Source organism: Rhinopithecus bieti, unplaced genomic scaffold, assembly GCF_001698545.2.
Source record: "Rhinopithecus bieti isolate Rb0 unplaced genomic scaffold, ASM169854v2 scaffold_33474, whole genome shotgun sequence".
In the NCBI taxonomy this organism is placed as follows: Eukaryota; Metazoa; Chordata; class Mammalia; order Primates; family Cercopithecidae; genus Rhinopithecus; species Rhinopithecus bieti.
In genome coordinates, this window is record NW_016814460.1 from 1,382,943 (window position 1) to 1,409,924 (window position 26,982).

General features: G+C 53.9%; 3 protein-coding genes across 11 annotated transcripts; 2 read left to right on the forward strand and 1 right to left on the reverse strand.

Moving 5' to 3' along the window:
• Positions 1-359: 359 nt before the first annotated feature.
• On the forward strand, positions 360-1,860 carry NPFF (neuropeptide FF-amide peptide precursor). Of its 2 annotated transcripts, XM_017850948.1 has the most exons (3): positions 1,074-1,175; positions 1,406-1,527; positions 1,655-1,860. In XM_017850948.1, exons 1-3 carry the CDS (start codon positions 1,074-1,076, stop codon positions 1,770-1,772), a joined length of 342 nt encoding a protein of 113 aa, XP_017706437.1. In that variant the 3' UTR covers positions 1,773-1,860. The 2 variants fall into 2 exon arrangements, with proteins under 2 accessions (XP_017706436.1, XP_017706437.1); XM_017850947.1 differs by having other exon boundaries at positions 360-1,527.
• Positions 1,861-2,114: 254 nt separating this feature from the next.
• TARBP2 (TARBP2 subunit of RISC loading complex) lies at positions 2,115-8,342 on the reverse strand. Of its 4 annotated transcripts, none has more exons than XM_017850997.1 (9): positions 7,059-8,342; positions 6,337-6,506; positions 5,417-5,519; positions 4,743-4,838; positions 4,076-4,148; positions 3,730-3,847; positions 3,284-3,411; positions 2,697-2,898; positions 2,115-2,553 (listed from the first exon to the last, which is right to left on the reverse strand). In XM_017850997.1, the coding sequence occupies exons 1-9, from the start codon at positions 7,109-7,111 to the stop codon at positions 2,396-2,398; spliced, it is 1,101 nt and encodes a 366-aa protein (XP_017706486.1). In that variant the 5' UTR covers positions 7,112-8,342; the 3' UTR covers positions 2,115-2,395. The 4 variants fall into 4 exon arrangements, with proteins under 4 accessions (XP_017706486.1, XP_017706488.1, XP_017706489.1 ...); XM_017850999.1 differs by having other exon boundaries at positions 6,337-6,501; positions 7,059-7,174; XM_017851000.1 differs by lacking the exon at positions 7,059-8,342 and adding an exon at positions 6,812-6,949 and having other exon boundaries at positions 6,337-6,501.
• A 480-nt stretch (positions 8,343-8,822) lies between these two features.
• Positions 8,823-26,982, forward strand: MAP3K12 (mitogen-activated protein kinase kinase kinase 12). Of its 5 annotated transcripts, none has more exons than XM_017850954.1 (15): positions 8,823-9,090; positions 20,545-20,718; positions 20,818-21,026; positions 21,355-21,538; positions 21,729-21,920; positions 22,507-22,665; positions 22,816-22,974; positions 23,796-23,904; positions 24,141-24,250; positions 24,439-24,555; positions 24,674-24,811; positions 24,969-25,584; positions 25,772-25,842; positions 25,929-26,202; positions 26,822-26,982. In XM_017850954.1, the coding sequence occupies exons 2-15, from the start codon at positions 20,582-20,584 to the stop codon at positions 26,918-26,920; spliced, it is 2,574 nt and encodes an 857-aa protein (XP_017706443.1). In that variant the 5' UTR covers positions 8,823-9,090; positions 20,545-20,581; the 3' UTR covers positions 26,921-26,982. The 5 variants fall into 5 exon arrangements, with proteins under 5 accessions (XP_017706443.1, XP_017706439.1, XP_017706440.1 ...); XM_017850952.1 differs by lacking the exon at positions 8,823-9,090 and adding an exon at positions 19,963-20,305; XM_017850950.1 differs by having other exon boundaries at positions 20,545-21,026.

Here is a 26,982-nt window from a genome sequence, read left to right on the forward strand (position 1 = left end):
TTTCTTTTTTTTTTGAGACAGAGTGTCTCTCTCTTTGCCCAGGCTGGAGTGTAGTGGTGCCATCTCAGCTCACTGCAACCGCTGACTCCCGGGTTCAAGCGATTCTTCTGCCTCAGCCTCCTGAGTAGCTGGGATTACAGGCACCTGCCACCACCCCCAGCTAATTTTGTATTTTATAGAGACAGGGTTTCATCGTGTTGGCCAGGCTGGTCTCGAACTCCTGACCTCAAGTGATCCACCCACCTCGGTCTCCCAAAGTGCTGGGGTTACAGGTGCAAGCCACTGCACCGGCCAAAAAAAAATTTTTTTAATTAAAAAAAAAAAAAGATATAGGTTGGGCATGGTGGTTCACACCTGTAGTCCCAGCTATTTGGGAGGCTGAGGCAGGAGAATCGCTTGAACCCAGGAGCCAGAGGTTGCAGTGAGCCAAGACCGCACCACTGCACTCCAGCCTGGGCAAAAAGAGCGAAACTCTGTCTCAAAAAGAAAAAAAAAAAGTTAAATTCTCTGCACCATCATGAAGTTGAATATATTTTTTCTATCCACAGGCAAATCTGAGTAGCCTCCAAGAGGCACACAAGCAGAGGATAGGCTGTGTGGCCCTGTCTAGTCATCCTGACACTCTGACCCTGGCTCTTCCCACTCCTCTTCCACTCCAGGACATCCTACTTAACTACTCCTGACATGAGTTTCTTGTGCTTTAGTCTACAAGTTAGGAAAGAGGGGAAGTGATAAACTGAAGCTCTCCAACCTGTTGAGGGATTAGGGGTTCTTGTAAGGCTCCCCAGGGCCTAGCTCTGACAAAGCATCTGCAACTAATGACGCTTCTTGAGCTCTGGAGACAGGATTTATGCATCTAATAAAGTCTGTAACTCCAGGCTTAGGGGCCTGGGGCAGGAGGCTGAGAGCATGAAGTCCTGGGGGCGCCATGGGAGGAGATCCCAGGCGGCTCCTAATGAGCCCTGCATTTCCATTTGCCTGCTCTAGATTCCCCTAAGGCTACTGTGAGGCTGGGGGTGGGGGGGACAGCAGGTATAAGAGGCTGGGGTGGCTGTAGGAGGGTGGATGGCAGCATGGATTCTAGGCAGGCTGCTGCACTGCTGGTGCTGCTGCTGTTAATAGACCAGGGCTGTGCTGAAGGGCCAGGAGGCCAGCGAGAAGACCAGCTCCCCACGGTGAGTGTGTGTCCCGTCCCCATAGCACCATTGCTTCTACCTCGGTTGAGACTTGTGCTCTAGGTTCTGATACTTTCTCTGGCTGTCAAGGTTGCCATTAGGTCCTCACATCTGAGGAAATGGTTCTGCAGCCTCCTACCCCTTGCCCCTGGAAGCCAGTCCCTTCCCCTTGTGACTTACATGTCCAGGGTATTTGCCCATCTTCCTTCCCTGATACCCCCTTGGCACAGGAGGAAGACAGTGAACGCCTCCCGCCACAGGATGCCCAGACCTCTGGGTCACTGTTGCACTACCTGCTCCAGGCAATGGAGAGACCTGGCCGGAGCCAAGCCTTCCTGTTTCAGCCCCAGAGGTGAGTCTGAAAGGGATACAAGCATGGCAGGGGTTGGGGGTAGAAAGGGCAGGAGACAGAGGACGAGGAGAAGGAAGGGGGCTAGAGAAGGGAGACTGCAGGGACCTGAGGACAAATCTTTCCTAAGGTTTGGCAGAAATACCCGGGGATCCTGGAGCAATGAACGGCTGAGTCCCCGGGCTGGAGAGGGGCTGAATTCCCAGTTCTGGAGCCTGGCTGCCCCTCAACGCTTTGGGAAGAAGTGACATGTCATCCCTTGATATGTTTGCATGCAAGGCCCACACCGAAAAGTGTCAATATTTGCCCCCCAAATAAAGTTGTCTGGCTTCTGAATCCATGTGTGTCTGTGTGAGACTTTACAGGGCTGGGTGGAAGCCCAAGAGCAAGAACCACTGCCCTTCCCTCTCCACCAAACCCAGCCCTCCAACAAGGCAGCCGACAACATTCCAGGAGGCCACTGCACCCAGCCTCCTCCCACCAGAAAGGAACACATGAGAATGGCTGGAACAGGAGCTCAAGGAAGGCACACAAAAGTAATGTGGTAACCTCCTCTGCTATCCACACTGCTCAGGAAATAAGAGAAGGGCTTAAAAATCTACAAAGCAGCATATTTATTCCAGGCTCTAGTAGACAGCCCCGATTTCATTCCCATTCATCATCACCAATAAAATGAGGACGAATCCTGGGCTGGCTGAGGCCCTGTGGTCCTTGGCTCCTTGCCCTGTGCCTTCTCAGCCTCAAGGCAGGCAGTCTGTGTCAGAGGTAGAGATGGTACCCACAGAGGGTACCACAGCTGCGCAGATACATGAGCCCAGAAGCAGAAAGAGCCCGGAGCAAAGGGTGCACATCCATGAGTCTAGCTGGGGCTTCACTTGCTGCCTGCCATGATCTTGAGGTACTGCAGGGCACGGCGGGCAGCCTCACCACGGGCTGCCTCCCTGGTGGTTGCAGAGCCATGACACACAGTGGCCGGCTGGGTGGACAGTTCCACCAGGCACTGGCAGAGTCCACTCAGGCTCAGTTCCTCTGGAGAGCAAGAGAGAGGAGGGAGGCAATGTTGGGTGGGGAGGTAGCCCTGGGGAGGGCTGTGTTCACGTCATCATCACCCCCTTCTACTTGCTCCAGTCCAGCCCCCACCATCCCCTGGCTCACTCCCCAGCTAGCCATACCAATATCCAGGTAGCTGACATGGAAGGCCTGCTCCTCAGAGAGCTCACTGAGGACACGGCAGCAGGCAGGACCCAGGGCACCCAGGGAGCCCAGGGAGCAACTGCGGAGGGACAGGATCTTCTCTCCCACTGAATTTCGTAGAGAATCCCAGGTGCAACCTGGGCCCCGGTTTCGAAGACCATCCAGGCGGGAGCCCACACCCTGTCAAGATGGAACAGTGAGAAAGATGAAGCGAGAGACTGTGGGACCCAGGCACTGAAACATTCAACGTCAAAGGAGAACAAGGAACAAACAATGCTTCCTCCAGTTTGCCTCCCCCCACTCAATCTCTGGGTGGCCCCTTCTAACTACCAGGTCCTGGGCCAGGTGGCCAAGCATCCCTCCTCATCCCAGTAACAGAGCTACAGAGCGGGCCTACAGTCAAGGCTGTGTCGGCCCCAGGAACCCTGGGTCTGGTAGGAAAAGTGTGGCAGAAGCAGGCCTAGGACCCAGCGAGACTCACTGCTGAGTCACAGACCCAAGTCCCTGGAGCCCTGCCCTGGCATGGAGGATGGGCCACGGTGCCCAGCCCACATGAGCCACTCACAATGGAGAAGTGGTCATCATCAGGCTCCACCTCATTGCCATCCCGGGCATCCAGAGGCACCGTGTGCACTCGAAGCAGCATTTTGGCCGCCGCATTCCGCTTTGCCAATTTTTTGGAAGTGCCACTCCCTGCATGTGGAGAGAGGGCTGCTGGGTTATGATTCCCCACAGACCCAGTGCTTTCACCCAGGTCATACTTGGATTAAGGGTCCCCCCAGAATGTCAACTGGAAAAGGGAACTCAAGACCTGCCCGTGCACCTGAGAACCTGGTCGGCCAGGGAGAAGGGGACAGATAGGGTGTCAAGAAGCTAAAAGGAAGGGGCTGAGCCAGGGACTGTAAAGCTAAGAGAGCAGGGGGTGTAGCAGAGTGAGGCTAGAGCTGCTCTGGGGCTGGGGCCAGAGTGCTGCGGGAGAGGAGCTGTGAGAACCCCCTCCTGCCCGGTTACCAATCTCAATGAAACGCTCCACTCGGCAGGTCATGGTGAATTCTTTGCGGTGGGCTGGCCCAGACTCCTGGGTCACTGTGTACTCTGGCAACCGCCAGCCTTTCTGCACCACCAGCTCCTTGGAAGGGAGACACAGGGTGCATGAGGCTAAGTGAAAAAAGGCTTCTCACACCCACGCTGGTCCCCACGCAGGAGCCTCAGACTCTAGGTGAGAGGAAGGAGAGAGGGGGGTGGAAAGGGCCTCAGCACAGGGAACTGCCCCCACCCCCAAACACACATAACCTTCCCTCATGGCCCCTGGCTCAAGGGAAGACAGGCATGCATGCGAAATGAGGATGGGGCACACCTGCAGAGCACCAACGGGATTGCACTCAGACTGCTGAGGGGAGACGGGGGGCTGCAGTTCCATGGGGGGACTCCTGAAGGAAAAAGGGCGCAGGGCCAAAGTTGAGGTGAAGGGTTCCATCTGAGCCTGCCCATGAGCTCCAAGCCTAACCACTACTTTAGATTCCCGACTACTATCTCCTGATTCCCACCGGGCAGGCAGCTGTCTGTCCACACATCGAGCCTGCTCCCTCCTGCTCTAGCTGGCTTCTTTCCCCCTCCCACTCAAGGGAGGCCTTCTCCAGGCCCCAGCCCATTTCCAATCTGGAACACCTGTGTATCATCCAAGCCAGGACAGTGGGAGAAGAGCTGTATTTCCAGTCCCAGAAGTGCCTGATGGGCCTCAAACACAGAACTGACATGTGGTCAACCCAGAAGAAAATGGGGCCTGCGAGACCCTTAAATATGGTCGAACATCATCCATAAGGCTATCTGAAAATCACAAATGACCTTCTGACCCAAGAGCTTACCCCAGCTGCTGTGATTTCTTCAAGTTCTGGTTCCCAACTATTCCATTCTGTTTATTCTCAGACTTCCTCATGCCTGACCAGCCTGGGTCCAAAGACTGAGGAGCCAAAAACCAGAACCCCTTCCTCCACCCACCTCAGGCAGTCAGGGGACACAGATACCTGGTTAGGACAACAGCTGGAACTGGGGTAGCAGCTGCTGCAGCAGTAAAAACCGGAATGTCCTCAGGCAGTGAAGAGTCTAGGGGAGAAAAAGAACTTCCCGAGGGGAAGGGGCCTTTGATTCACACCCATGTATAGGGGGAAGAGAGGGGTGGGGGACCCACATCCTCCTGACCTCCCGATCCCCTAAGAGAACTTCCAAATTGAGCCAAAGAATCAGGGAGGCTCAACCAACAGCTTCCTCCTGGGATCCTTTGCCGCCAAACACCGGCAAAAAGACTGAGAAAAAAGGGTCTCAAAGAGGGTCTCTTTGTACCAAAGAACCAGAGGAGCAACAAACTCCAACTTGCGTGTGAAGGAAGGACATCTTGCTAGAACAAGGAGGTATGTTGGGGAGCAACTCCCTTTAGCCTCAGCCTCCACCCCTCTCCCTCCCTAACCCAGGTCCCAATCTACTGCCACAACCCCTCTATGGGGCTAACCAACCCCTCCACCCCAAGAATTCTTCATAGCAGCAGAAGCCCTGGAAGACCCTGTTCAGGTCCAGAGGGACTCTCAGGAAGAGGCCAGGTCAGGGTGGTTAAGTGTCACCTGGCCAGGCCTGGTGGCAGAGGGGGTGGTGCAGGGCCTGGGTTCCTTGAAGGGCTTCTGGGATGCCTCGGTTCCTCCCTCACCTGCTGTCCTCCAGGGCCGGCTCCAGCATGCTCCCCCCTTTGAGGTGTTTGAGGGCCACCTCAGCTGCCTTGTGCTTGGCTGCCTTCTTGCTGGGGCCCTGACCTGAGAGAGGGGGCATGGGCAATACCGGAGGTCACTGGAAGGATGGGAGAGAAACCAGCATCCTACAGCCTCTCTCCTCACAGCCAGAGGGAATCAATCAAGCCCCTTCTGACCAACCACCTCCTGCTGAAGACTGGAAGTGTTTCACTAATTGCTAGAAGGAAGAGCCCTTATCTTTCCATTAGCTTCCAGAATTAAGCCATGCCAAGCAGGACTTCTGAGCTCAAACGCCTTGGGTGGACTTCTGAGCTCAAATGCTTTAATTTCCCTTGCAAAGCACTTTCTTTTCCCTCAATAAAAACAGAGAGCTGGAATAAGAGAGGGTAGGCTCTGGAGTAAAAGCCCCACTCCGCCACATACTAGGCATGTGACCATGCACCAGCCATTTACTATCTCAAATACTCAGTTTCCTCATATTCAACATGGGCGGGCGGGGAGGAGTGGGGGGGGATACTGCCACATACATCACTGGTTAGACTGAGGTTTAAAATTAAATGGGAATTTGGTTAAGCACCGGGAACAGAGCCCAGCACGCCAGGCACTCACTCCCCCAAATACTCCACTGGGATTTCAGTTATCTTCTCTTCCTTTTCCTCTAGGGTGATGTGGCAGTCCTGATCGATCCTCTAACTCTCCCACGTCCTACCCACCTTCTCACAGCCCTGTTCTCCCAATCCAGTCAGTAGCTTTTCCCCTGAAATCTCTCCTTCCCTCACTGGCCTTGGAGAAAAGGACTGTGAAGAGAGAGACTCCAAGAAACAAAGCCATGGGGACCTGCAAATGCACACCCCAGCCAGGCTGCCCAAGCCTTCCTCACCAGTGCAGCTGGTGTCGCCAACGGTGACCCGGAAGGTGAAATTAGGCTGGTGGGCTTGGCCCTCGGCTTTGAGAAGGTCGTACACAGGCGTCTTCCCTATTCTGGTCCCATACTCCTGCAGAAGGCTGATCGGGGTCTTGCCTGGGTTGGCGGCCAGCATTTGCTCTATACTGGGGGAAGGGGCACAGATCCATATCACACCTCCCCTCTCTGTACCCACCTGGCCAAGCACTTCCATACCAGACCTAGGCACATTATGGGGGACATAGGGTCCAAGGAACCCCAGGCAGTCTAGCATCCATTGGCTGGGTTCCAAGTGTAGGTGCAGGCTGGAAGAGTAGGGCCCACTACCTCAAAGCAAGGGGGGAAGAATGCACTGCTCCTGCCTCAGTTAAGGTGGGCACGATCCTGTGCCCCATGCAGGTTGAAAGTGCATACCCCCTGACACAGTGCAAGCCAGGAACTCAGTACCCACCAAATGCACTGAATGTGGGGGCATAAAGCCCAGTGTTCCAGTGCAGTCTGGGAACCGGGCCAACCCCAAACTATTTAGAGCTGGAGGCAGCAGCCACTGCCCCGGTGCACGCCGGGAACCACTGCCCACTGCCCCAGTGCTTGCCGGGAACAACCCTCAGGCCAGGTGCATGCTGGGGCCGCGCCGCTACTCCCTCCGCACGGCCCCACGCTTTTTGCCCAGAAGGAATCGGTACGAGGCGGCTCACCTAGGCAGCCCGCAGCCCGTGGTAATGCCGGAGCCTTGCTCCTCTTCACTCATTCCCTCCTCCGTCCCCGCGGGCGCCACCGTGACTGCAGCCTCCACGCGCCCCAGTACACCGCCGACGAGCTAGGGCCGGGGCCAAGCCCGGAGTCGCGGCCGGTAGGGCCCGCCGAGGGGCACGCTGGGATATGGAGTCCCCCGCCCACCCTACTTCATGAGCCTCCATCTGGAGGGGAGCTATCCGCCCCACAACCCTCCGCGTGGGTCGCCCGGGCAGGCTGCACCGCCTTCTGGGAGGAGCGGGCTCTCCGCAGTCACTTCTCGAGAAGGCCGTATTTTTTTGTTTGTAATACCGTCCCGCCTCCTTCCTTGCGCGCCCCCTCTCTCCCGGGCCCTGAGGCTGTGGACATGCGTACTAGCGGAGGGGAAGCCACTGGGTAGCGGGGCGGTAAGGACTCACTTGGGCACGGAGCCTTTTGGATCCCGAGAAACTACAGAACCCAGGAGCCCGCGCGCCATCTTTGCCGCAGCCGGAGGGGCAGGGTCAAGCACGTACGAGAAGCTTCATGTTGTCATTGGTTACTCCCATTGCGTTTACTTCCTCTAGGCACATTGGAATTGGTTACTTCGACTAAAGGGGCGGGGACAAGGAAAAGTCAGCCCCCTGACCCCGCCTCCTTGGTGAAGAAAGGTTGTGATTGGTCCGGAGAGGTTGCTGTCGGATCCGGGCTCTTTGCGGTCTGAGAGGGTGGGCTTTACCTAGACGTCGGAGGGGACCGATGTCTGTCTGCGCAGGGCTCTGGAGCTGGTGCAGGTCCAAGTCAGTCTCAGACAGTCCCCTCAACCCACAGCCTAAGCCCCTGGCCCTTAGGCCTCCGTGACACAGAACTTGCTTCCTCTTCCTAAGTCGTCCTTCACCTCCCTTCAGGTTTTGCTTCTTTCGTAAAACCTTTTTAGAACGGCTCTAGTGAACCTCTCTAACTGGCAAGGAAACCTCTGGGGCCTGATGATCAGGCTGTAGTGTGGGGCGACAGGATTAGAAGGACTAGGCACCTGGGGGTTTCGTTCCCTCTGCCATGAGTCTTGGGTCGCTCAGCTGAAGAAAGCAAGAGTGAATTTTGGCCGCCTAAGACTAATCAACTGATCTGGGTGTTGAGCAGACGCAAATTTTTTAGTCCGAGAGCCCCATTGCCTCCTCCCCCAAAGTCGCACAACCACTGGGCTAAGAGAAATCTTGTGACCTTGGAGAAAGGGAGATATCACATTAAAATAAATAAATAAATAAAAAGGTTCTAATGAGTGTTCTGAGAAGGGGTCAAGAAAGAGATGTCTTACTCTGAGCCGGGGTTGGAGGTCCAGAGGAATCTTTAAATGATAATGAGGGGTCATCCAGGAACACTGGAGGAGGATGGGGCCTAGAGTCGAGTGAATTCCAAGTGGGTGAAATTAGAGTGAGCGGTGGCAATCAAGGGAAGGAGAGCTGGCAAGATCAGTATGATAGGGGGAGCAATGCCAGAGCGCTAGGGATCCCAACTGAGGGGCTGCTCTCTCCGATGTAGAAAGGAGTCTATAAGACGAGTTATAGGGGGTTCCTGTGGAATCAGCCTAAGGCCTGAGGTGGGACCTCCATAGGACACTGCCAGCAGGGAAGCGCGGGGCCCAGGCGGACCAGGGACGAGCGTGGAGCGCGCCGGATGGCAGCAGCGGGCTCCTTTAAGAGGCCGGCGGCTCCATCGCAGCATCCCCCGCTCAGGGCGTGTCCGTCCCGGGGGGCCAGGGGCGGGGGCCCTGGAAGGAGCGGGAGTTCAAGCCGAGCAGGGACGGGGCTAGGGGTCGGGGGGTGGGGCAGAAAGCTGAAGCTGACACCCGTGCATCCGGACACCGCACGAGCATCGCCTGTGACAGCGCCCTGGGTCCGGTGGAGGGCAGCGGGGGGAGGAGGGAAGGAGGAGGAGAAGGAGGAGGAGGCGGGAGCAGCATCCGGAACGGAGCTGCAGCAGCGCCGCCTTTTGTGCTGCGGCCGCGGAGCCCCCGAGGTGAGAGCCTGGCCGAGTTGTGGGGGGGTGGGGGGTGGGGGGTAGGGATGGGTCCGGGTCCTGGGATCCGGGCGTGGAGGGAGGGTCGGGATGCAGATGTGGCCTGGTGCGGGGTGGTGGTGTGGGGATGCTGAAGCTGTGGGGATGGAGGAACTGGGGACCTGGACCCGACGCGTGTGGGGCTGGGAAGGAAGGGAATGGAGCGGAGAGATGCCGCGGCCCAGCTTGGAGATGAAGGGCCTCCAGAGCTGGAAAGGACCGTATTGGGGTGGGGTGGAGGGTGATTGGGGGACAGACTTAAAGGACAGAGGGCAAGAGAACATCTCCTCCCACTCATCCTCAGGAAGGGAGAGAGGGAAGGAGGAGGGAGAGTTTTGGCCCCCTCCAGGGAAGGAAAGGAAGGGCAAGGACTGATGTACCCACCATCTCCCTCCACACACACACAGACACACACAGACACACACACACTTAGCAGGCTGGACCTGAAGATTAGTCAGAGAGCACCTGTTCCTAGATGCCCAGGCGTTGTTCCCCTCCCCTTCCAGCTGTGATCCTCCTAATCCCCTCTAGCTGTGGCATTCACCTCCATCCAGCTGTTGCATCCTCCCCTCCCCCATTCACGTGTGGGTTTCTGCCTCTTCTTTCTCTCCATCTCCTCTGGCTCCCCTAACCCGTTTCCCCAGTCAAACCCTCCAAAACCTCCTCCCTTTCCCACAAACACTCCTCAAACTCATTGGCTTAAAAATAAGCAAGAGTTGAGACTTGCTGGTAACCAAGGCCTTGACTGAGAGGAGGGAAGAGTCAAGGCTGTGTAGACAGTGGGAGGAAACAGTGAGGTGTCCCTTAGAATTAAGGGAGGAGTCCTACCTTGTAGATGCTCATCTGCTGCCTTTTTCAGAGGAGCGTAGGTGAGTGGCCTCCAATCAGGAGGGAGTGCACATGAGGTCTCCTTACCCCACCCAGAGTCATCTCAAGCCACAGTCAGTGCGTCCTTCTAAACACATTTCCCTTGCAGTTCTCAAGGTGGACTCCATCGCTCTAGGAGCTCAGAGTTTCAGCCAGAGGGTCATACCAAGCCAAGGCCAACAGAAAGGATTTAGGAAGGAAAGGACTCAAGTGCCCCCTGAGCCTTCCTGTCCAGACACTGAAGTTTCTCTGAGCTTTAGGGCCCCACTCCCTCCTATCTCACACTTACAGGTGAAAAAAATGTGTGTGTCCCCTCAAGCATACTATTCATCCACTCACTCCCATTGTCAACTGGGGTAATGTTGGGAAAACCCCAGCTCTCAACATGGAGACCACCAGCTAAATACCCATCCCTGTTACGGACAGAGGAGGCAAGAAGTTAGATGTGGCTCAGGATTTCCTAGGCTTCCTTATAGCTGAAGAGGGCAGAACCCTTCTAAAAACCAATTGGGCCGGGCGCGGTGGCTCAAGCCTGTAATCCCAGCACTTTGGGAGGCCGAGACGGGCGGATCACGAGGTCAGGAGATCGAGACCATCCTGGCTAACACTGTGAAACCCCGTCTCTACTAAAAAATACAAAAAAACTAGCCGGGCGAGGTGGCGGGCGCCTGTAGTCCCAGCTACTCGGGAGGCTGAGGCAGGAGAATGGCGTGAACCTGAGAGGCGGAGCTTGCAGTGAGCTGAGATCCGGCCACTGCACTCCAGCCCCGGCGACAGAGTGAGACTCCGTCTCAAAAAAAAAATAAAAAATAAAAAATAAAAAAATAAAAACCAATTGCTCTTCCCCTGGTGGTGACAATATGGTAGGATCAGGCTTTTCTAGGAAGAGGACCCTTGGTTCTACCACTCACTGCCCAGACTGTTGTAATCCACAGTCCTCCCTCTCCCCTGCCTAGATCTGGAGAGAAAGAAGGAATGAGAGAATCAGCCCCGTAAGAAGTCCTTGCTAGGGTGGACTGGAGATCACCCCTACATTCAGGTCCTCAGCCCTATACCAGTCAAGCCCTGGGACCCCCAGCTGCCACGCTTCTTCCAGTGAAGTGGAAATGTCTGCCCCCTCATGCCCGCCACTCATCCATTCACTCACACTGTTGACCGAGGTGATGCTGGGAAGAAGGAGGATACTGTTGAGATGATGCCAGCAGGGGACATAGGGGCTTCATGAGGGCCTGGCCACAGAGACTGGTCTGTCCGGTTCATTGGCTCCCAGAAGCACTGGGGTCATATGTGTGTGTGGGGAAGGTGAGGAGACTGCGACAGTGGACAGATTCCAGAGGAGGCTAAAGATCATTCAGGATAGAGCCCTTGTCCTTTGGTCTCTTCATTCTTTGGTCTTTTTTCCCCTCTTGTTTCTCCACCTCCCTTTCCACCTGTACCTTCCCTACTGGCACTTGCTTTGAGAAAGAACAAGGGAAAGAAGGGAAGGGAATCACATTCATAAAAAACTTACAGCTGTGTGTTAGGCACTTTCCATATGGCTAATGCTTAGAGAGAGCTTCCTGTGTGCCAGGTCCTGGGCCAAGAACTTTATTTTGATTGTCTTAATCATGCCCTTAACAAGACCAAGTGAGCTAGTGTTATCATCATCTCTGATGGAGGAGAAAACTGAAACTTAAGTAATTTGTTTAAAGTAAAAAAGTTAGTATGTGGCAAGAGGTAGGATTTGAACCCAGGTCTGTGTGACCCAGAACCTGTGTTCTTACCCACCACATTATGTGCTGCATTGCCACTGTGGGACATAGGTACCACCGTCCCCAGTTAGCAATGAAGAAACTGAGGTTTGTTGAGAAGTCTCAAGCCAGGTCACCCAACTGGCCAGAAGCAGAGACAAGACCTCAGGAAGCCACTCCGAGTGTGAGGCCTGTGTTCTCTCCTCTACCACCTACCCTCTCCCTATTGCACAACTGTCCTAATAAGCTAAATGAAGGAATGCATGAGCAGTCCATCAATCTTATTTTCTGTTTTACAATTTAAAATAAATGTTATATCTTACTTTAAAAGCAATTCAAAGTTGTTACTGAAATACTAGGAATAGACGTAAACCCAAAGGAGAAAATTAAAACACTCATAATTCCAACTACCTAGAAACTGTTGTTATACTTTGGTATTTATTCTTCCAGATTTTCTAAAATGTCCATCCAGCTGAGGAACTATTTGTTAACATCCACTGAACTTCTTGGCCTATCTGAGGTCCTAGGTAGGAGGGACTCCTGAGGCCCATCCTATCCTGCTCCTGCCCTCCCCTTCCCCGAGGCCTCTATGGGTAAGGCTGAGGGGTGATCCAGGGCCACATGATCAAAGGGAGGATCTTAGCAGTATAGCTGCTTAAGAGAGCAGATTCCAGAGATAACTGGTCAGGGAGTGAGGATGGGGTACAGAAAATTAGGCCTTCCCCCTTAGTCCAGAGGAGACAGAATGGCAGGATTTACAGAGGAAGGCCTGGTGATCTGGTAAAGGAATGACTGGAGACTCCAGCACAATCACTAGCACTGTGACCCGGTTCTCCTGGAACCTGAAATCACGGTTTGTCCTGGGAAAGCAGAAGGTCAGAGACCAAGTCTTCAGCCTCTCCAGGATCCACAAAGAAAGACCTGGTGTCCAGCCAACCAGGAAGACAAAGCAAGGAGGAAGCATGCTGCTCCCTGCACCCCCGCCATCACCTTACTTAACCTTCACCACCCCAGCAGGGAGGGTTGGGCACCATGGAGAGATTACATTCCTTAAACTAATTGGTGGCAAAACTGGGATTCTAGCTCTGATCTCTCCAAATCTGAAGCTGATTCTTTTTTCCTAAATAGTACTGTCCCTCCCTTCCCTGAACCCTTTCACTGTCCACCCCATTGGAAGAAGGGTGGCAGCTAGGGGTCTCAGGGCTTGATTTTCCAATCAAGGACCCGAATTTAGGGGTGATCTCTAGTTTTCCCCCAAGTTCTCAGGGGAAGTCATTTCCTCCTCATGAGGGCACTAAGAAAAGCGATAGCACTTTCCATCTTGGGACCCTGGGGCCAGGACCATGAATCCTGTAAAAAGGAAAATCAAAACAAGCTGCAGGGCAGGGCACAGTGGTTCATGCCTGTAACACCAGCATTCTGGGAGACCTAGACTGGTGGATCATTTGAGCCCAGGAGTTTGGAACCAGCCTGAGCAACAGAGTGAGATATGGTCTCTACAATTTTTTTTTTTTTTTTTTGAGACGGAGTCTCGCTCTGTCGCCCAGGCTGGAGTGCAGTGGTGCCATCTCAGTTCACTGCAAGCTCCGCCTCCCGGGTTCACGCCATTCTCCTGCCTCAGCCTCCCGAGTAGCTGGGACCACAGGCGCCCGCCACCACGCCTGGCTAATTTTTTGTATTTTTAGTAGAGACGGGGTTTCACCGTGTTAGCCAGGATGGTCTCGATCTCCTGACCTTGTGATCTGCCTGCCTTGGCCTCCCAAAATGCTGGGATTACAGGTGTGAGCCACCGCACCTGGCCTCTTTTTTTTTTTTTAATTTAGTCTGGTGTGGTGGTGAGTGCCTGTAGTCCCAGCTACTCAGAAGGCTGAAGGGGAGGATCACTTGAGCCCAGGAGGTTGAGGCTGCAGGCAGTGAACCATGATCATGCCCCTGCACTCCAGCCTGGGCAACAAAGCGAAACCCTGTTTCAAAACAATACAAGCTGCAGCCAAGCGGACAGGAGGCATGGCTGCGATTCATCAGAGACCTTTATCCTCTCAGGGCCTCAAAGCTTGCAGAGGTGGAATTAGGACTCCAAAGTCTTGGGTCTCCTTTCCCTTTGAAAACTCCCCTCCCTACCCCTACTCATGAGAGAAAGGGAATCATCCTTTTCCTGAGTGAAAAATGAGGTCTCAGACAGTGGAGAGCACTTAGTATGACAGCCCAAGATTTAGGCAGATGACCTGGCCTCTGAACTGAGCCCCTAAGACCACCAAACGAACAGCTTGACATTGACATTCTGCTGTTACACAAGAAGGAGCTAGAGAGAATTCAGAGTTTACGTGCCACAGGCTTCCAAAATCTCAGGCCAGAGAACCTGAAAGGTGGGATAGATGGGGGGTGACTTCCTACCCCACTCTACCCTGTAGCCTCCTTATGGAGTCACTTTGGGGCCACCAGCAAAGCACTGAATTAGGGCCTCTTGGGTATCCAAAGAGCCTCCTCCCCTGGCAGTTGTATGGCTTAGAGATCATTCTGTCCCCTCACCCAATGTGAGGCAGAACCACCATCAACACATGGTAGATATGGTTGACAGAATGACAGAGACCCACCCTCCTGTCACATTGCTGCCCTTCCCCCATGCTCTGCATAATTGATAACGGAGAGACAGCTCCCATCCCCCAGGGTGACTGACTGGGCCAGGGGCTCCTAGTCATCCTAGACGCCCCTCCAAAACTCTGGCGCCAAGGCCCTGCCAGGGGGCAGTGGGACACAGCTGGCAGGTCAGAAATAAAGGAAACAGGGGTGTGTGTGTGTGTTGGGAGAGAGGAATCGCCAGTTTACTATAGCTCCCAGGGGCAGCAGCTTTCCCTCCATTCCAGGTCAATCTGGAAGAGCTGTCATTAGCCTGAGATCTTTCCCTTGGTCCCATCTCCTACTTCTTCAGCTATCCCCACTACCCTAAAAGATAAACAGGTGAAATGGCTTCTCTCCTTCTCTCCCCAGCTGCTGGCCCTGGATACCAGAAGGGCCTCTGGGGAAGCCTGGTAAACTGGAGGGAGGCTCTGCTGGCTGCAAGTGTCTCTGAGCATGTCACCCTTTCTATGCCTAAACCACCTAGTCGTCAAACAACCAGATGACGGCTGAAAAATTCCTTTAAAAAGTCAGGTGTTGTGCCTACTCAAAGCTCGGCTTCTAGACAGAAAAGGAGATGGATGCAGTCCGTGTTTCTCACTCCCCTTTCATCTCCATTTTCTCAGGGTCCTCTGCTTTTCCAAACAGCTTTTCAAGCCATCATTCTCGGGCTTGACACCGCTTCACGCTGCTCCGGTGTCTGTATATGTCTTGGCTCCTTCCTTCTTCTCTAGCTGTGCCTCGCCTTTTCTGTGCCGTCTCCCTTTCTCTCATTTCCTGCTTTCCTTCCCCGTGGTACTGCACCCCCAATGCCAACCCCACAAGTCCCCTCCTGCCAATACCCGACGCCTCAGCGGAGGAGCTCTCTGCATGCGGGGGCAGGGGAAGGAAGGGAACACAGATGGGGCAGACCGCTGGGTGGGGGTCCGCACCTACGATCCTCGCAGCCATCCCGGCAACCAGCCACCTGGGCCGGCCCAGGTCAGGGGCGGGGCCCAGGCACAGCCCCGCCCCCACGTCGCGCTCACGTGATCTGGGGCTAATCTTGTCCTGGTGACTTCACGCGCCGCCTAGGGCCCAGTCGTCATGGTTACGCCGCAGCGCCCAGCGCTTCCCCCAGCCGGCCGTGTCCCCTCCCCTTCCCCACCCGGACCACCCCCTTCCGCCGCGGCGGCCCCCGCCCCAACCACGCGCCACGTGATGGCCGGGAAGGAAGTCGGGAAGTGGGAGAGGGCGCTGTGGCTGTAACCCCTTCCTCTCCACTTTGAGCTGCCCAGACTTGGGCTTCGGCCTTTCATTGCCGGTGACCAAGCTGTCAGCTCCTCCCCGAGCGCTCCAATCCTGCCATTCCTCCCTCCTGGCCTGCCAGGCGAGAGCGTCCCAGAGTCCTGGGCCTTGTTTCTGGGTGGTCCAGAAGCGAATCCCCTGCTTGCGGCGGAGTGGGAGGTGGTGGGGCGCGGGGTGCGGGGTGGCAGGCAAAATCCCTTGGGTCCTCCAGACGAAATTCTCCCATATGTTGGCATTTTACTTGGTCTGTGTTTATCTGTGATTTGCATTGCAACCTACACCTTACCTCTTGAAGCCACAAATACCGCGTGGGATATGTTGGGGATTTGGAAGCTGAACTTTACTGTGATTTGTGCTTTCTGGGCCTCAGTTCTCTCAAGAATATAATGGGACCAGTAGTACTTCCTTCACCTGGCTCTTCTGAGGATTCAGGGAGCTAATTGGTGTGTGTGTGTGTGTGTGTGTGTGTGTGTGTGCGCGCGCGCGCGCGCGCGCGCATAGAGTGTGTGGTGCTTAAGGCGATCCTCCGGGGTGGGTAGAGCAGTGGTTGCACCTTACCAAGCACCTTCTGCGCGCCAGGTGATGCTGCAAACCATGGTTCCCTTGTGATGCGAAGTCGTCTCTCTAAAGGCTGTCCAGGCTCTCAAAGGAGCCAGGGGCCGGCCATATTGTACCTCCAGTATAATGGGAACCATAATAGAGGAAGCATACCGGGGCTGTGCCCGCCCAGAAGGCGCATTAACCTGGAGCGGATCAGGAAAGAAGGACGTCCAGGATAAAGTGACACCTGGAGAGAGATGAGAAGCGCCTTCCAGGCTGGGGGTGAAGCTTGAGCTTCTTTTTCTTTATTTCTTTTCTTTTTTTTTGAAACAGAGTCTTGCTCTGTCACCTAGGCTAGAGTGCCGTGGCACACTGCAACCTCCACCTCCTGGGCTCAAGCGATTCTCCCACCTTAGCCTCCCAAGTAGCTGGGACCATAGGCATGTGCCACCACGCCGGTTAATTTTTTGTATTTTTAGCAGAGACAGGCTCTCCCCATGTTGCCCAGGCCCATGTTGCGCAGGCTGGTCTCAAACTCCGGAGCTCAAGCGATCCGCCCACCTCGGCCTCCTAGAGTGCTGGGATTACAGGCGTCAGCCACCGCGCCCAGCCGGGCTTGAGCTTCTTAATAGCTATGGCATTGTGGGCAGGTTAATACCTCTATGCCTTAGTCTGTAAAACGGGGCTAATAATGCCCAGCTTACCGTTTTGAGGATTAAGTACGCAAAGTGCTAATGCACCTTTACCAGAAGCTAAAATAGTAAGCCTTTTTTGTTTTGTTTTTCTTTTCTTTCTTTTTTTTTTGAGATGGAGCCTCGCTGTGTCGCCCAGGCTGGAGTGCAGTGGTGCTGGAGTGCAGTGACGCGATCTCAGCTCACTGCAACTTCCGCCTCCCGGGTTCAAGTGATTCTCCTGCTTCAGCCTCCCGAGTAGCTGGGACTACAGGCGACCGCCGCCCTGCCCGGCTAATTTTTTGTATTTTAGTAGAGACGGGGGTTTCACTGTGTTGCCCAGGCTGGTCTCGAACTCCTGAGCTTAAGCAATCCTCCTGTCTCAGCCTCCCAAAGTGCTAAATTACAGGCGTGAGCCACTGCGCCCAGCCGTAAGCCTTCCTTAAGTTAGCCATTATCATTGGGTGTCCTGGTTCAAAAACCTGACATGGCTAAGTTCCGGTGTTGGTGCAGGCAGTTGTTTTTTCTTTTGTGACAGGGTCTCACCTATGTAGCCCAGGCTGCAGTGCAGTGGTACAATCAGTGCTCACTGCAGCTTCACCCTCCCAGGCTCAAGATATCCTCCCACCTCAGCCTCCCGAGTAGCTGGAACTAAAGGTGCACATCACCACACTCGACTAATTTTTTTTTTTTTTTTTTGAGATGGAGTCTTGTTCTGTCGCCCAGGCTGGAGTGCAGTGGCGCAGTCTTGGCTCACTGCAACTTCCACCTCCCAGGTTCATGCCATTCTCCGGCCTTAGCCTCCTGAGTAGCTGGGACTACAGGCGCCCGCCACCACGCCCGACTAATTTTTTGTATTTTGTACTAGAGACAGGGTTTCACTGTGTTAGCCAGCATGGTCTCGATCTCCTGACTTCATGATCCGCCTGCCTCCGCCTCACAGAGTTTTGGGATTACAGGCATGAGCCACTGCACCTGGCTGGCTAATTTTTATATTTTTTGTAGAGATGGGGTTTCACTGTGTTGCCCAGGCTGGTCTTGAACTTACAGGCTTCAGTGATCCACTTGCCTTGGCCCCTCAAAGTGCTGGGATTAAAGGTGTGAGCCACTATGCCTGGCCCAATCTGTTTTTTTTATTGTTGTTGAGACAGAGTCTTGCTTTGTTGCCCAGGCTGGAGTACAGTGGCGTGATCTCAGCTCACTGCAACCTCCTCCTCCCAGATTCAAGCAATTCTCGTGCCTCAGCCTCCCAAGTAGCTGGGACTGCAGGTGCACACCACCATGCCTGGCTAATTTTTTTGTATTTTTAATAGAGATGGGATTTCACCATGTTGGCCAGTCTGGTCCCAAACTCCTGACCTCAGGTGGTCCGCCCGCCTCGGCCTCACAAAGTGTTGGGATTACAGGTGTGAGCCACCACACCTGGCCCCCAGTCTGTTTTAGAAAGATCCTTCTGAAGGAGCTGAGTGAAGAATTGGGGGTAGGGAGGGCACTTGGAGACCAGCTGTCCTGGGCCAGCTGAGGACAGCTAATGAGACTTGAACTAAGGCAGTAACAGTAGGACTAGAAAATAGCGTGCACTGGGTTAGAGCTTAACAAATCTAGGGTGCTTGTTAAATATGCTGATTCCAGGCCTACCACCCTCACCCCCCAGGAAAAAGTCTTCAAGGGAAAGTCCTGGTAATTAAGTATTACAAGAACTATCGAAGTTTCCCAAGCCTTCTTGTATGCCTGTGTAATCATCTACTGAACCCTTCTGCATGTGGAGATTGCTCCCACCCCTCCCCCTGTAATTCTCCACTGTAATTCAGAATGTATGGCAATAATTTCCAGACTAACCCAGGGGCTCATGGAAGGACCCTGCTAGCTATGAGGAACAATTAGAGGGATGCTTGTTCTAGGGAATCTTCAAATCTCAGGATTTGGTAACTGACAAGTGTGGAGTGAGTTGGGAGACCAGGATGGCTCCTGGTGTCAAGTTCTGGACAAATCTCGTGTAGCATTAAGGGTTTGCTGTGCCTTAGTGACAGCCAGTTTATTCCTTTCTATAGCTGGAAAAACTGAGGCTCAACTATAGCTCGCCTGAGGTCATATAGCCATTATGTGGCAGAAGCAAGTCAGGATTCAGGGTATTTTTTGTTTTTTGTTTTGAGGCGGGGTTTGGCTATGTCGCCTAGGCTGGAGTGCAGTGGCTTACTGCAACCTCCACCACCTGGGCTCAGGCAATCCTCTCACTGCAGCCTCCAGAGGATCTGGGACCACAGTCACAGGATCACCATGCCTGGCTTTTTTTTTTTTTTTTTTTTTTTTTTTTTTTTGTATTTTTGGTAGAGACAGGGTTTTGCCATGTTGCCCAGGCTGGTCTGAAACTCCTGAGCTCAAGTGATCCACCTGTCTCAGCCTCCCAAAGTGTTGCGATTACAGGCATGAGCCAACACGCCGTGCCGGATTCAGGTTTTTTAATGGTTGCGTTTTATTTATTCATTTATTTATTGAGACAGAGTTTTGCTCTTGTTGCCCAGGCTGGAGTGCAGTGGCGTGATCTCGGCTCACCACAACCTCCGCCTCCCGGGTTCAAGCAATTCTCCTGCCTCAGCCTCCCAAGTAGCTGGGATTACAGGCGTGTGCCACCACACCCTGCTAATTTTGTATTTTTAGTAGAGACGGGGTTTCTCCATGTTGGTCAGGCCGGTCTCAAACTCCTGACCTCAGGTGATCCGCCTGCCTCGGCCTCTCAAAGCGCTGAGATTACAGGCATGAGCCACCACGCCCGGCCTAATGGTTGTTTTTTAAATAGCACCCAGCTATGAACTGGGACACATCCCCATTGCCTGGAAAGTTTGAGGAGCAGGGGATAGGGCAATGAAGAGGAAAGAGACAAGACCTTGTTTGACCCCTGGGAGAGCCGCTGGACTGAAGGGAGGGCTAAGGGGGACGAAGCAGTGGCCTTCTGTGACAGCGTTTGCATTCCCATTGGTTGCTTCTGCCAATGTTGGGGGGACACAGAACTCTGTGGTTACAACCTTCAGTTACCTTGGAGAGGCCCAGGAGTGTGTCTTGTCATGAGGCTCTCACCTGAGTTGTGTTCCTGAGAGGGCCTCAGTAGTACCGTGTGTAAGCACCTGGGTGGGAGGCCTAAGGGTATCACCTGTATGTAGGCAGCTCAGGAATGCTGTCCAAGGGTGCCTGAAAGGTTTACTAGCATCCTGTGTGTGCTTCAGTGTGAGGGAGGTCTAGGTGTTACTATTGTGTGCCTGAGGTTGACCCCGAGGTAAAGGTGTAAATGTGAGACCCTCCTGATACCTGTGTGTGCCTGTGAGTCTCAGGTGAAAAACATGTGCCGCAGCAATGAATGAGTCATCTTACAGGGAGAAGGGAACTCATCTGTTACCATTATACTTGAATTTGAGACATATTTTACCAGTGTGTACCCACGTGGGGCTGTTACCTGAGAATGATACCCAGGTATGATACCTATCTACCTATTACTTGTCTTACTAATATGCCTGAGAGGAAGCCCAAGTGTATCAGATTTCCTAAGATGGGTCAAGGTGCAACTTGGAGGGGCATGAGAAACAGAGCCACAAGTGTTACCTCCAGCAGGGCTTCTGTGAACCCAGAACCCCAATCTGTGCCTCTGGGGTAAGTATCCTGAGCGGGCACGCCTGGGGCTTTAACAGCCCCTCCTTCCTTCATTCCCACAGGGCCCAGCGTTCACCATCACACCAGGGGCCAGAGGCCATGGCTTGCCTCCATGAGACCCGAACACCCTCTCCTTCCTTTGGGGGCTTCGTGTCTACCCTAAGTGAGGCATCCATGCGCAAGCTGGACCCAGACACTTCTGACTGCACTCCCGAGAAGGACTTGACGCCTACCCAGTGTGTACTTCGAGATGTGGTACCCCTTGGTGGGCAGGGTGGGGGAGGGCCCAGCCCCTCCCCAGGTGGAGAGCCGCCCCCTGAGCCTTTTGCCAACAGTGTCCTGCAGCTACATGAGCAGGATGCAGGGGGCCCAGGGGGCGCAGCTGGGTCACCTGAGAGTCGGGCATCCAGAGTTCGAGCTGACGAGGTGCGACTGCAGTGCCAGAGTGGCAGTGGCTTCCTTGAGGGCCTCTTTGGCTGCCTGCGCCCTGTCTGGACCATGATTGGCAAAGCCTACTCCACTGAGCACAAGCAGCAGCAGGAAGGTAGGCCACGTCCTTGTGGGAGCCTCCTCCCTGTTTCCCTGAGCCCGAGATCTGTTGGTCAGCTCCACTAAAGTCATGCAATGGTCCCTCCCCTCCCCATGACACAGCCCTAGTCCCTTAGCCATCCATCAGCCTCTAACTTCCCAACTTCTTTTAAGGTCACCCATTCATTCCTTCCCTGTCCCCTCGAACCTTCTTCTCGGCCTGTTTTTGGCTACCTTTCTGCTTCACCCTCCTTAAGTCAATTCAGCCAACCCAATGCTATCCCGTCCCTGGCCTTGAGTGTGGCTCTTTCTGAGGCTTGTGGCACTGTGCCTCCTGCCCACAGACCTTTGGGAGGTCCCCTTTGAGGAAATCCTGGACCTGCAGTGGGTGGGCTCAGGGGCCCAGGGTGCTGTCTTCCTGGGGCGCTTCCACGGGGAGGAGGTGGCTGTGAAGAAGGTGCGAGACCTCAAAGAAACCGACATCAAGCACTTGCGAAAGCTGAAGCACCCCAACATCATCACCTTCAAGTGAGGTCCAGGGCAGGGGCTGGGTGTTGGGGATACTATGCTAAGGCCTGGTACCCTCCTGGGCAGTGGGACCTACCCCATCCTTCCCAGAGGAGACCCTTAGGTGGAATGGGTGGGAATGGGGGTTCCAGGTATTAATCAGGTGAAGGCTCAGCCAGCTGAGGCCTTCATACCATTGTTTGTCTCGCAGGGGTGTGTGTACCCAGGCTCCCTGCTACTGCATCCTCATGGAGTTCTGCGCCCAGGGCCAGCTGTATGAGGTACTGCGGGCTGGCCGCCCTGTCACCCCCTCCTTACTGGTTGACTGGTCCATGGGCATCGCTGGTGGCATGAACTACCTGCACCTACACAAGATTATCCACAGGGATCTCAAGTCACCCAAGTGAGTAAGCAAGCAGGGAGCAATAAATGTGCATGCAGGTGACCCACTCAAGTCAGTGTGGCCTTCTCCGCACTTCCAAACCATGCCCTACGTCCATGTGGCCATCTCAGAAACCTCTTCCAAGTGATAATCCCATCTCAGGAGGGCAGTAGTGAGCCCCTCACCTTTGGGTGTCCCAAATGATTTAAAACTGAAAGGCAGGCCGGATGCAGTGGCTCACCCTGGTAATCCCAGCACTTTGAGAGGCCGAGGCGGGTGGATCATGAGGTCAAGAAATCGAGACCATCCTGGCCAACATGGTGAAACCTTGTCTCTACTAAAAATACAAAAAAATTAGTGGGGCATGGTGGCACATGCCTGTAGTCCCAACTACTCAGGAGGCTGAAGCAGGAGAATCACTTGAACCCAGGAGGCGGAGGTTGCAGTGAGCTGAGATTGAACCACTGCACTCCAGCCTGAGTGACAGAGCGAGACTCCGTCTCAAAAACAAACAAACAAACAAACAAAAACCTGAAAGGCAGAGTTGCTGCAGTTAGATGAGGTGTGTGGAGGGGTGTGGACCCCAGCTGACTACACTCTTTACCAGCATGCTAATCACCTACGACGATGTGGTGAAGATCTCAGATTTTGGCACTTCCAAGGAGCTGAGTGACAAGAGCACCAAGATGTCCTTTGCAGGGACAGTAGCCTGGATGGCCCCTGAGGTGATCCGCAATGAGCCTGTGTCTGAGAAGGTCGACATCTGGTGAGGACTAGGCTGAAAGCTGAGAAGAGTGGGTGCCCAGCCCTGGGGGGTATGGTGGGCAACTTCTAGGGCTTGAGCACAAGTGATGGGCCGGTAGCAACCAGGACCTCTGGAGGAACCCCCTCCCAAGTGATGTCCCCTCATCCCTAGGTCCTTTGGTGTGGTGCTGTGGGAACTGCTGACTGGTGAGATCCCCTACAAAGACGTAGATTCCTCAGCCATCATCTGGGGTGTGGGAAGCAACAGTCTCCATCTGCCCGTGCCCTCCAGTTGCCCAGATGGTTTCAAGATCCTACTTCGCCAGTGCTGGTAAGGATGGGCTGAGCTGGGATACTGGGCCTGGAGAAGTTGAGAAGAACAGCAGTACTGATGGACAGCCAGTACCTAGAACCCTAGGTGGCCAAGTTCAGAATCCTTAACAGGGGGTGTCAGGGCTCCCAGATGTAGCTCCCCAGGTACTGAGGACTCAGGATATGGATCCAGGGAACTACAATCTAGAACTGAGAGGGGCTGGACTGACTAATAAATAGCAGGGGCATTTAATACAAAGGACTGACTTGCATCTGAATCAGGCTCATGTACCTTCTGAGCTGAGTCACCAGGGGCAAGTGGTATCACTCTGAAACTGTTTCCTCATCTATAAAATACAGTTAACAGTATCTGCATTCCTGGTTTGTCATGAAGTGTCAGTGAGTGCATACAAGTACAGGGAAGGAGCAGCATAACCACCAAGCATGGTTCGTTGGGCCTCAAGTAAACAACCTTAGAACACAGAAGGAAAGGGTCCCAGACCCTCATTTGGAACCTAGACCCAGGGAAGTTTGAAGATGGCTAATCTGATGATCATCTCCCAAAGTGTGGTTCCTTCAATGATGTTATTCAGAAAAGGCCTTTATTTGGGGAGACAAGTTGGAAAATATGGGGTTCAACAGGTTTCCTTACTGCAGGATTTTGACACACTAATGAATAGTGTGTAATATTCTCTAGAGACCATTGACCATAAGTTCTTTTGTCACAGAGTACATTCTAGGATTGGATTCTCCAGGACACACTTTGGGAAAGGATGCTCTAGTTCCTATCTGGTCCTCCCTCAAAATTCTCCCCTCTCCTCCTAACTCCATTCCTTTCAGGAATAGCAAACCGCGAAATCGCCCATCATTCCGACAGATCCTGCTGCATCTGGACATTGCCTCAGCTGATGTACTCTCCACACCCCAGGAGACTTACTTTAAGTCCCAGGTGTGCTGTGGGTAGGAAAATGAATACCTAATTCCCCTTCTTTGCAGAGATGATGCCATTTGAGGGGGAGGCTGGGAAATGGGTTAAGTGGGACTGAAGAGATTGGCTCTTAGAGAGTGTAGTCAATCCACTCCTTTTTGCTCCAGCACACACATTGGCAGTGACGTGTGGGCAACCTGCAGAGCCTTTCACTGGGTGAAAGGATGGCTCACTCCTCGTCTGCTCTCCACCCACAGGCAGAGTGGCGGGAAGAAGTAAAACTGCACTTTGAAAAGATTAAGTCAGAAGGGACCTGTCTGCACCGCCTAGAAGAGGAACTGGTGATGAGAAGGAGGGAGGAGCTCAGGTGAGTTCCTGTGCTTGGGGAGGTGATTTTACCAACAGCAAGGACTATGCACCCAGTCAGCTCCTACCCAGCCCCAGGGAGGGTGGAAGGACTATGAAAGGACTGTGGACAGGAATTCTGAGACTGCCACTCTATTATGGCCCTAGGTGAACCCAGTTCACCTTGGGGAACCCTTCTGCCCATTGCAGACATGCCTTGGACATCAGGGAACACTATGAAAGGAAGCTGGAGAGAGCCAACAACCTGTATATGGAACTTAATGCCCTCATGTTGCAGCTGGAACTCAAGGAGAGGGAGCTGCTCAGGTAACCCTACCTGTCCTTATGCACCAAGCCCTGGAGCTGTGCCTGCCTGAGATCCTACTGAGACTGGGGTGCCCCTTCCTGGTCATTTGCCCAGCTGAGAAGGTGCCTGGATCTTTAGGCGAGAGCAAGCTTTAGAGCGGAGGTGCCCAGGCCTGCTGAAGACACACCCTTCCCGGGGCCTCCTGCATGGAAACACAATGGAGAAGCTTATCAAGAAGAGGAATGTGCCACAGAAGCTGTCACCCCATAGCAAAAGGTGGGCCATGAATGGTGGTTCCAATACGGCAAGAGGGATACTTAAGTGGCAGCAAATGTTTAGCAGGGAGATGCGTACTTTAGTGTCCAAGGTTAGGGAGTGCTTTTGAGTACACAGATTTGGCAGTCTCAACCTTTGACTTTTTCTCTCCTTCCAGACCAGATATCCTCAAGACGGAGTCTTTGCTCCCTAAACTAGATGCAGCCCTAAGTGGGGTTGGGCTTCCTGGGTGTCCTAAGGGTCCCCCCTCACCAGGACGGAGTCGCCGTGGCAAGACCCGTCACCGCAAGGCCAGCGCCAAGGGGAGCTGTGGGGACCTGCCTGGGCTTCGTACACCTGTGCCACCCCATGAACCCGGAGGACCAGGAAGCCTAGGAGGGGGACCCTCAGCCTGGGAGGCCTGCCCTCCCGCCCTCCGTGGGCTTCATCATGACCTCCTGCTCCGCAAAATGTCTTCATCGTCCCCAGACCTGCTGTCAGCAGCACTAGGGTCCCGGGGCCAGGGGGCCACAAGCGGAGCTGGGGATCCTGGCTCACCACCTCCGGCCCGGGGTGACACCCCACCAAGTGAGGGATCAGCCCCTGGCTCTACCAGCCCAGATTCACCTGGGGGAGCCAAAGGGGAGCCACCTCCTCCAGTAGGGCCTGGTGAAGGTGTGGGGCTTCTGGGAACTGGAAGGGAAGGGACCTCGGGCCGGGGAGGAAGCCGGGCTGGGTCCCAGCACTTGACCCCAGCTGCACTGCTGTACAGGGCTGCCGTCACCCGAAGTCAGGTAAAGTATGGGAAGGCTCCTGAGCTCTTTCCCTTTTTCCTTATTCTCCCTGGGGTCCAAGTCTAATCCCTCACATTATGCTCAATTTTAAGCCATTCCCTACTTTACCCTTTTTAACTGTGCTCCCTTCTCCTGAATTCTTAGTGACCTCTTTCCACTTCTGACCACAGTCCCATCTCTCCTCCAGAAACGTGGCATCTCATCAGAAGAGGAGGAAGGAGAGGTGGACAGTGAAGTAGAGCTGACATCAAGCCAGAGGTAAGTGATGGAGTACAGGAGTTAATGGCATTTTTGTTTTCTGCAAGGGGCAGAACCAAGCTGTAATCCCCCTCTTCAACATGTAGGTGGCCTCAGAGCCTGAACATGCGCCAGTCACTATCTACCTTCAGCTCAGAGAATCCATCAGATGGGGAGGAAGGCACAGCTAGTGAACCTTCCCCCAGTGGCACACCTGAAGTTGGCAGCACCAACACTGATGAGCGGCCAGATGAGCGGTCTGATGACATGTGCTCCCAGGGCTCAGAAATCCCACTGGACCCACCTCCTTCAGAGGCCATCCCCAGCCCAGAACCCAGCTCCCTGCCCATTCCACACCAGGAACTTCTCAGAGGAAAGCAGGTGAGTGGCACAACAGCAACAAGCAGATAGATGCCTTATCTTTTGACAGCTTTTGGGGAGACAGCTGCACAGGCCAGAAAGTACCATAAAGAGCAAATATCCACGTGGTGGAATTTCAGAAGCCTCTTGCAGAGCATCTATTATGGTGCCTGACCAGTAGCTTGTGTGTAGCTATAAGCTGCAGCCAGGGAAGGATTCTGAAAGGAGTCTGACACCTTGGAGAATGGCCTGAGCAACTGAAATCTGGAATAAATAAATCAGTAAGCCGGTCGGGCACGGTGGCTCACACCTGGAATCCCAGCACTTTGGGAGTCCGAGGCAGGTGGATCAAGAACAGCCTGACCAATATGGTAAAATTCCATCTCTATTAATAGTACAAAAATTAGCTGGGTGTGGTGGTGCGCGCCTGTAGTCCCAGCTACTCAGGAGGCTGAGGCAGAATTGCTTGAACCTGGGAGGCGGAGGGTTGCAGTGAGCTGAGATTGCACTATTGCACTCCAGCCTGGGCAAAAGAGCGAGACTGCCATCTCAAAAAACAAATCAGTAAGCCACTGGCTATTAAAATGTCCCCAGCAAAGAACCCTAAGGAATCTCACTCCATTTCTACTCTTTCTCACAGGGCCCTCCCAATTCTGAGGACTCAGACTGTGACAGCACTGAACTGGACAACTCCAGCAGCATTGATGCCTTGCGGCCCCCAGCTTCCCTCCCTCCATGAAAGCCACTCATATTCCTTGTACATAGAGAAATATTTATATAAATTATATATATATACATATA

Excerpts from the sequence above, each read along its gene's own strand:
- MAP3K12 (XM_017850949.1), top strand. Across the intron at positions 22,666-22,815 it reads TCTGAGAAGGTCGACATCTG|GTCCTTTGGTGTGGTGCTGT; the intron begins GTGAGGACTAGG and ends CCTCATCCCTAG. Across the intron at positions 23,905-24,140 it reads AGACTTACTTTAAGTCCCAG|GCAGAGTGGCGGGAAGAAGT; the intron begins GTGTGCTGTGGG and ends CTCCACCCACAG.
- TARBP2 (XM_017850997.1), bottom strand. The coding sequence starts at position 7,111 with ATGAGTGAAGAGGAGCAAGGCTCCGGCATTACCACGGGCTGCGGGCTG. Across the intron at positions 3,412-3,729 it reads GGAGCGTTTCATTGAGATTG|GGAGTGGCACTTCCAAAAAA; the intron begins GTAACCGGGCAG and ends CTCCACATGCAG. Across the intron at positions 2,899-3,283 it reads ATGATGACCACTTCTCCATT|GGTGTGGGCTCCCGCCTGGA; the intron begins GTGAGTGGCTCA and ends CCATCTTGACAG.
- NPFF (XM_017850947.1), top strand. The coding sequence starts at position 1,295 with ATGGTTCTGCAGCCTCCTACCCCTTGCCCCTGGAAGCCAGTCCCTTCC. Across the intron at positions 1,528-1,654 it reads TTCCTGTTTCAGCCCCAGAG|GTTTGGCAGAAATACCCGGG; the intron begins GTGAGTCTGAAA and ends ATCTTTCCTAAG.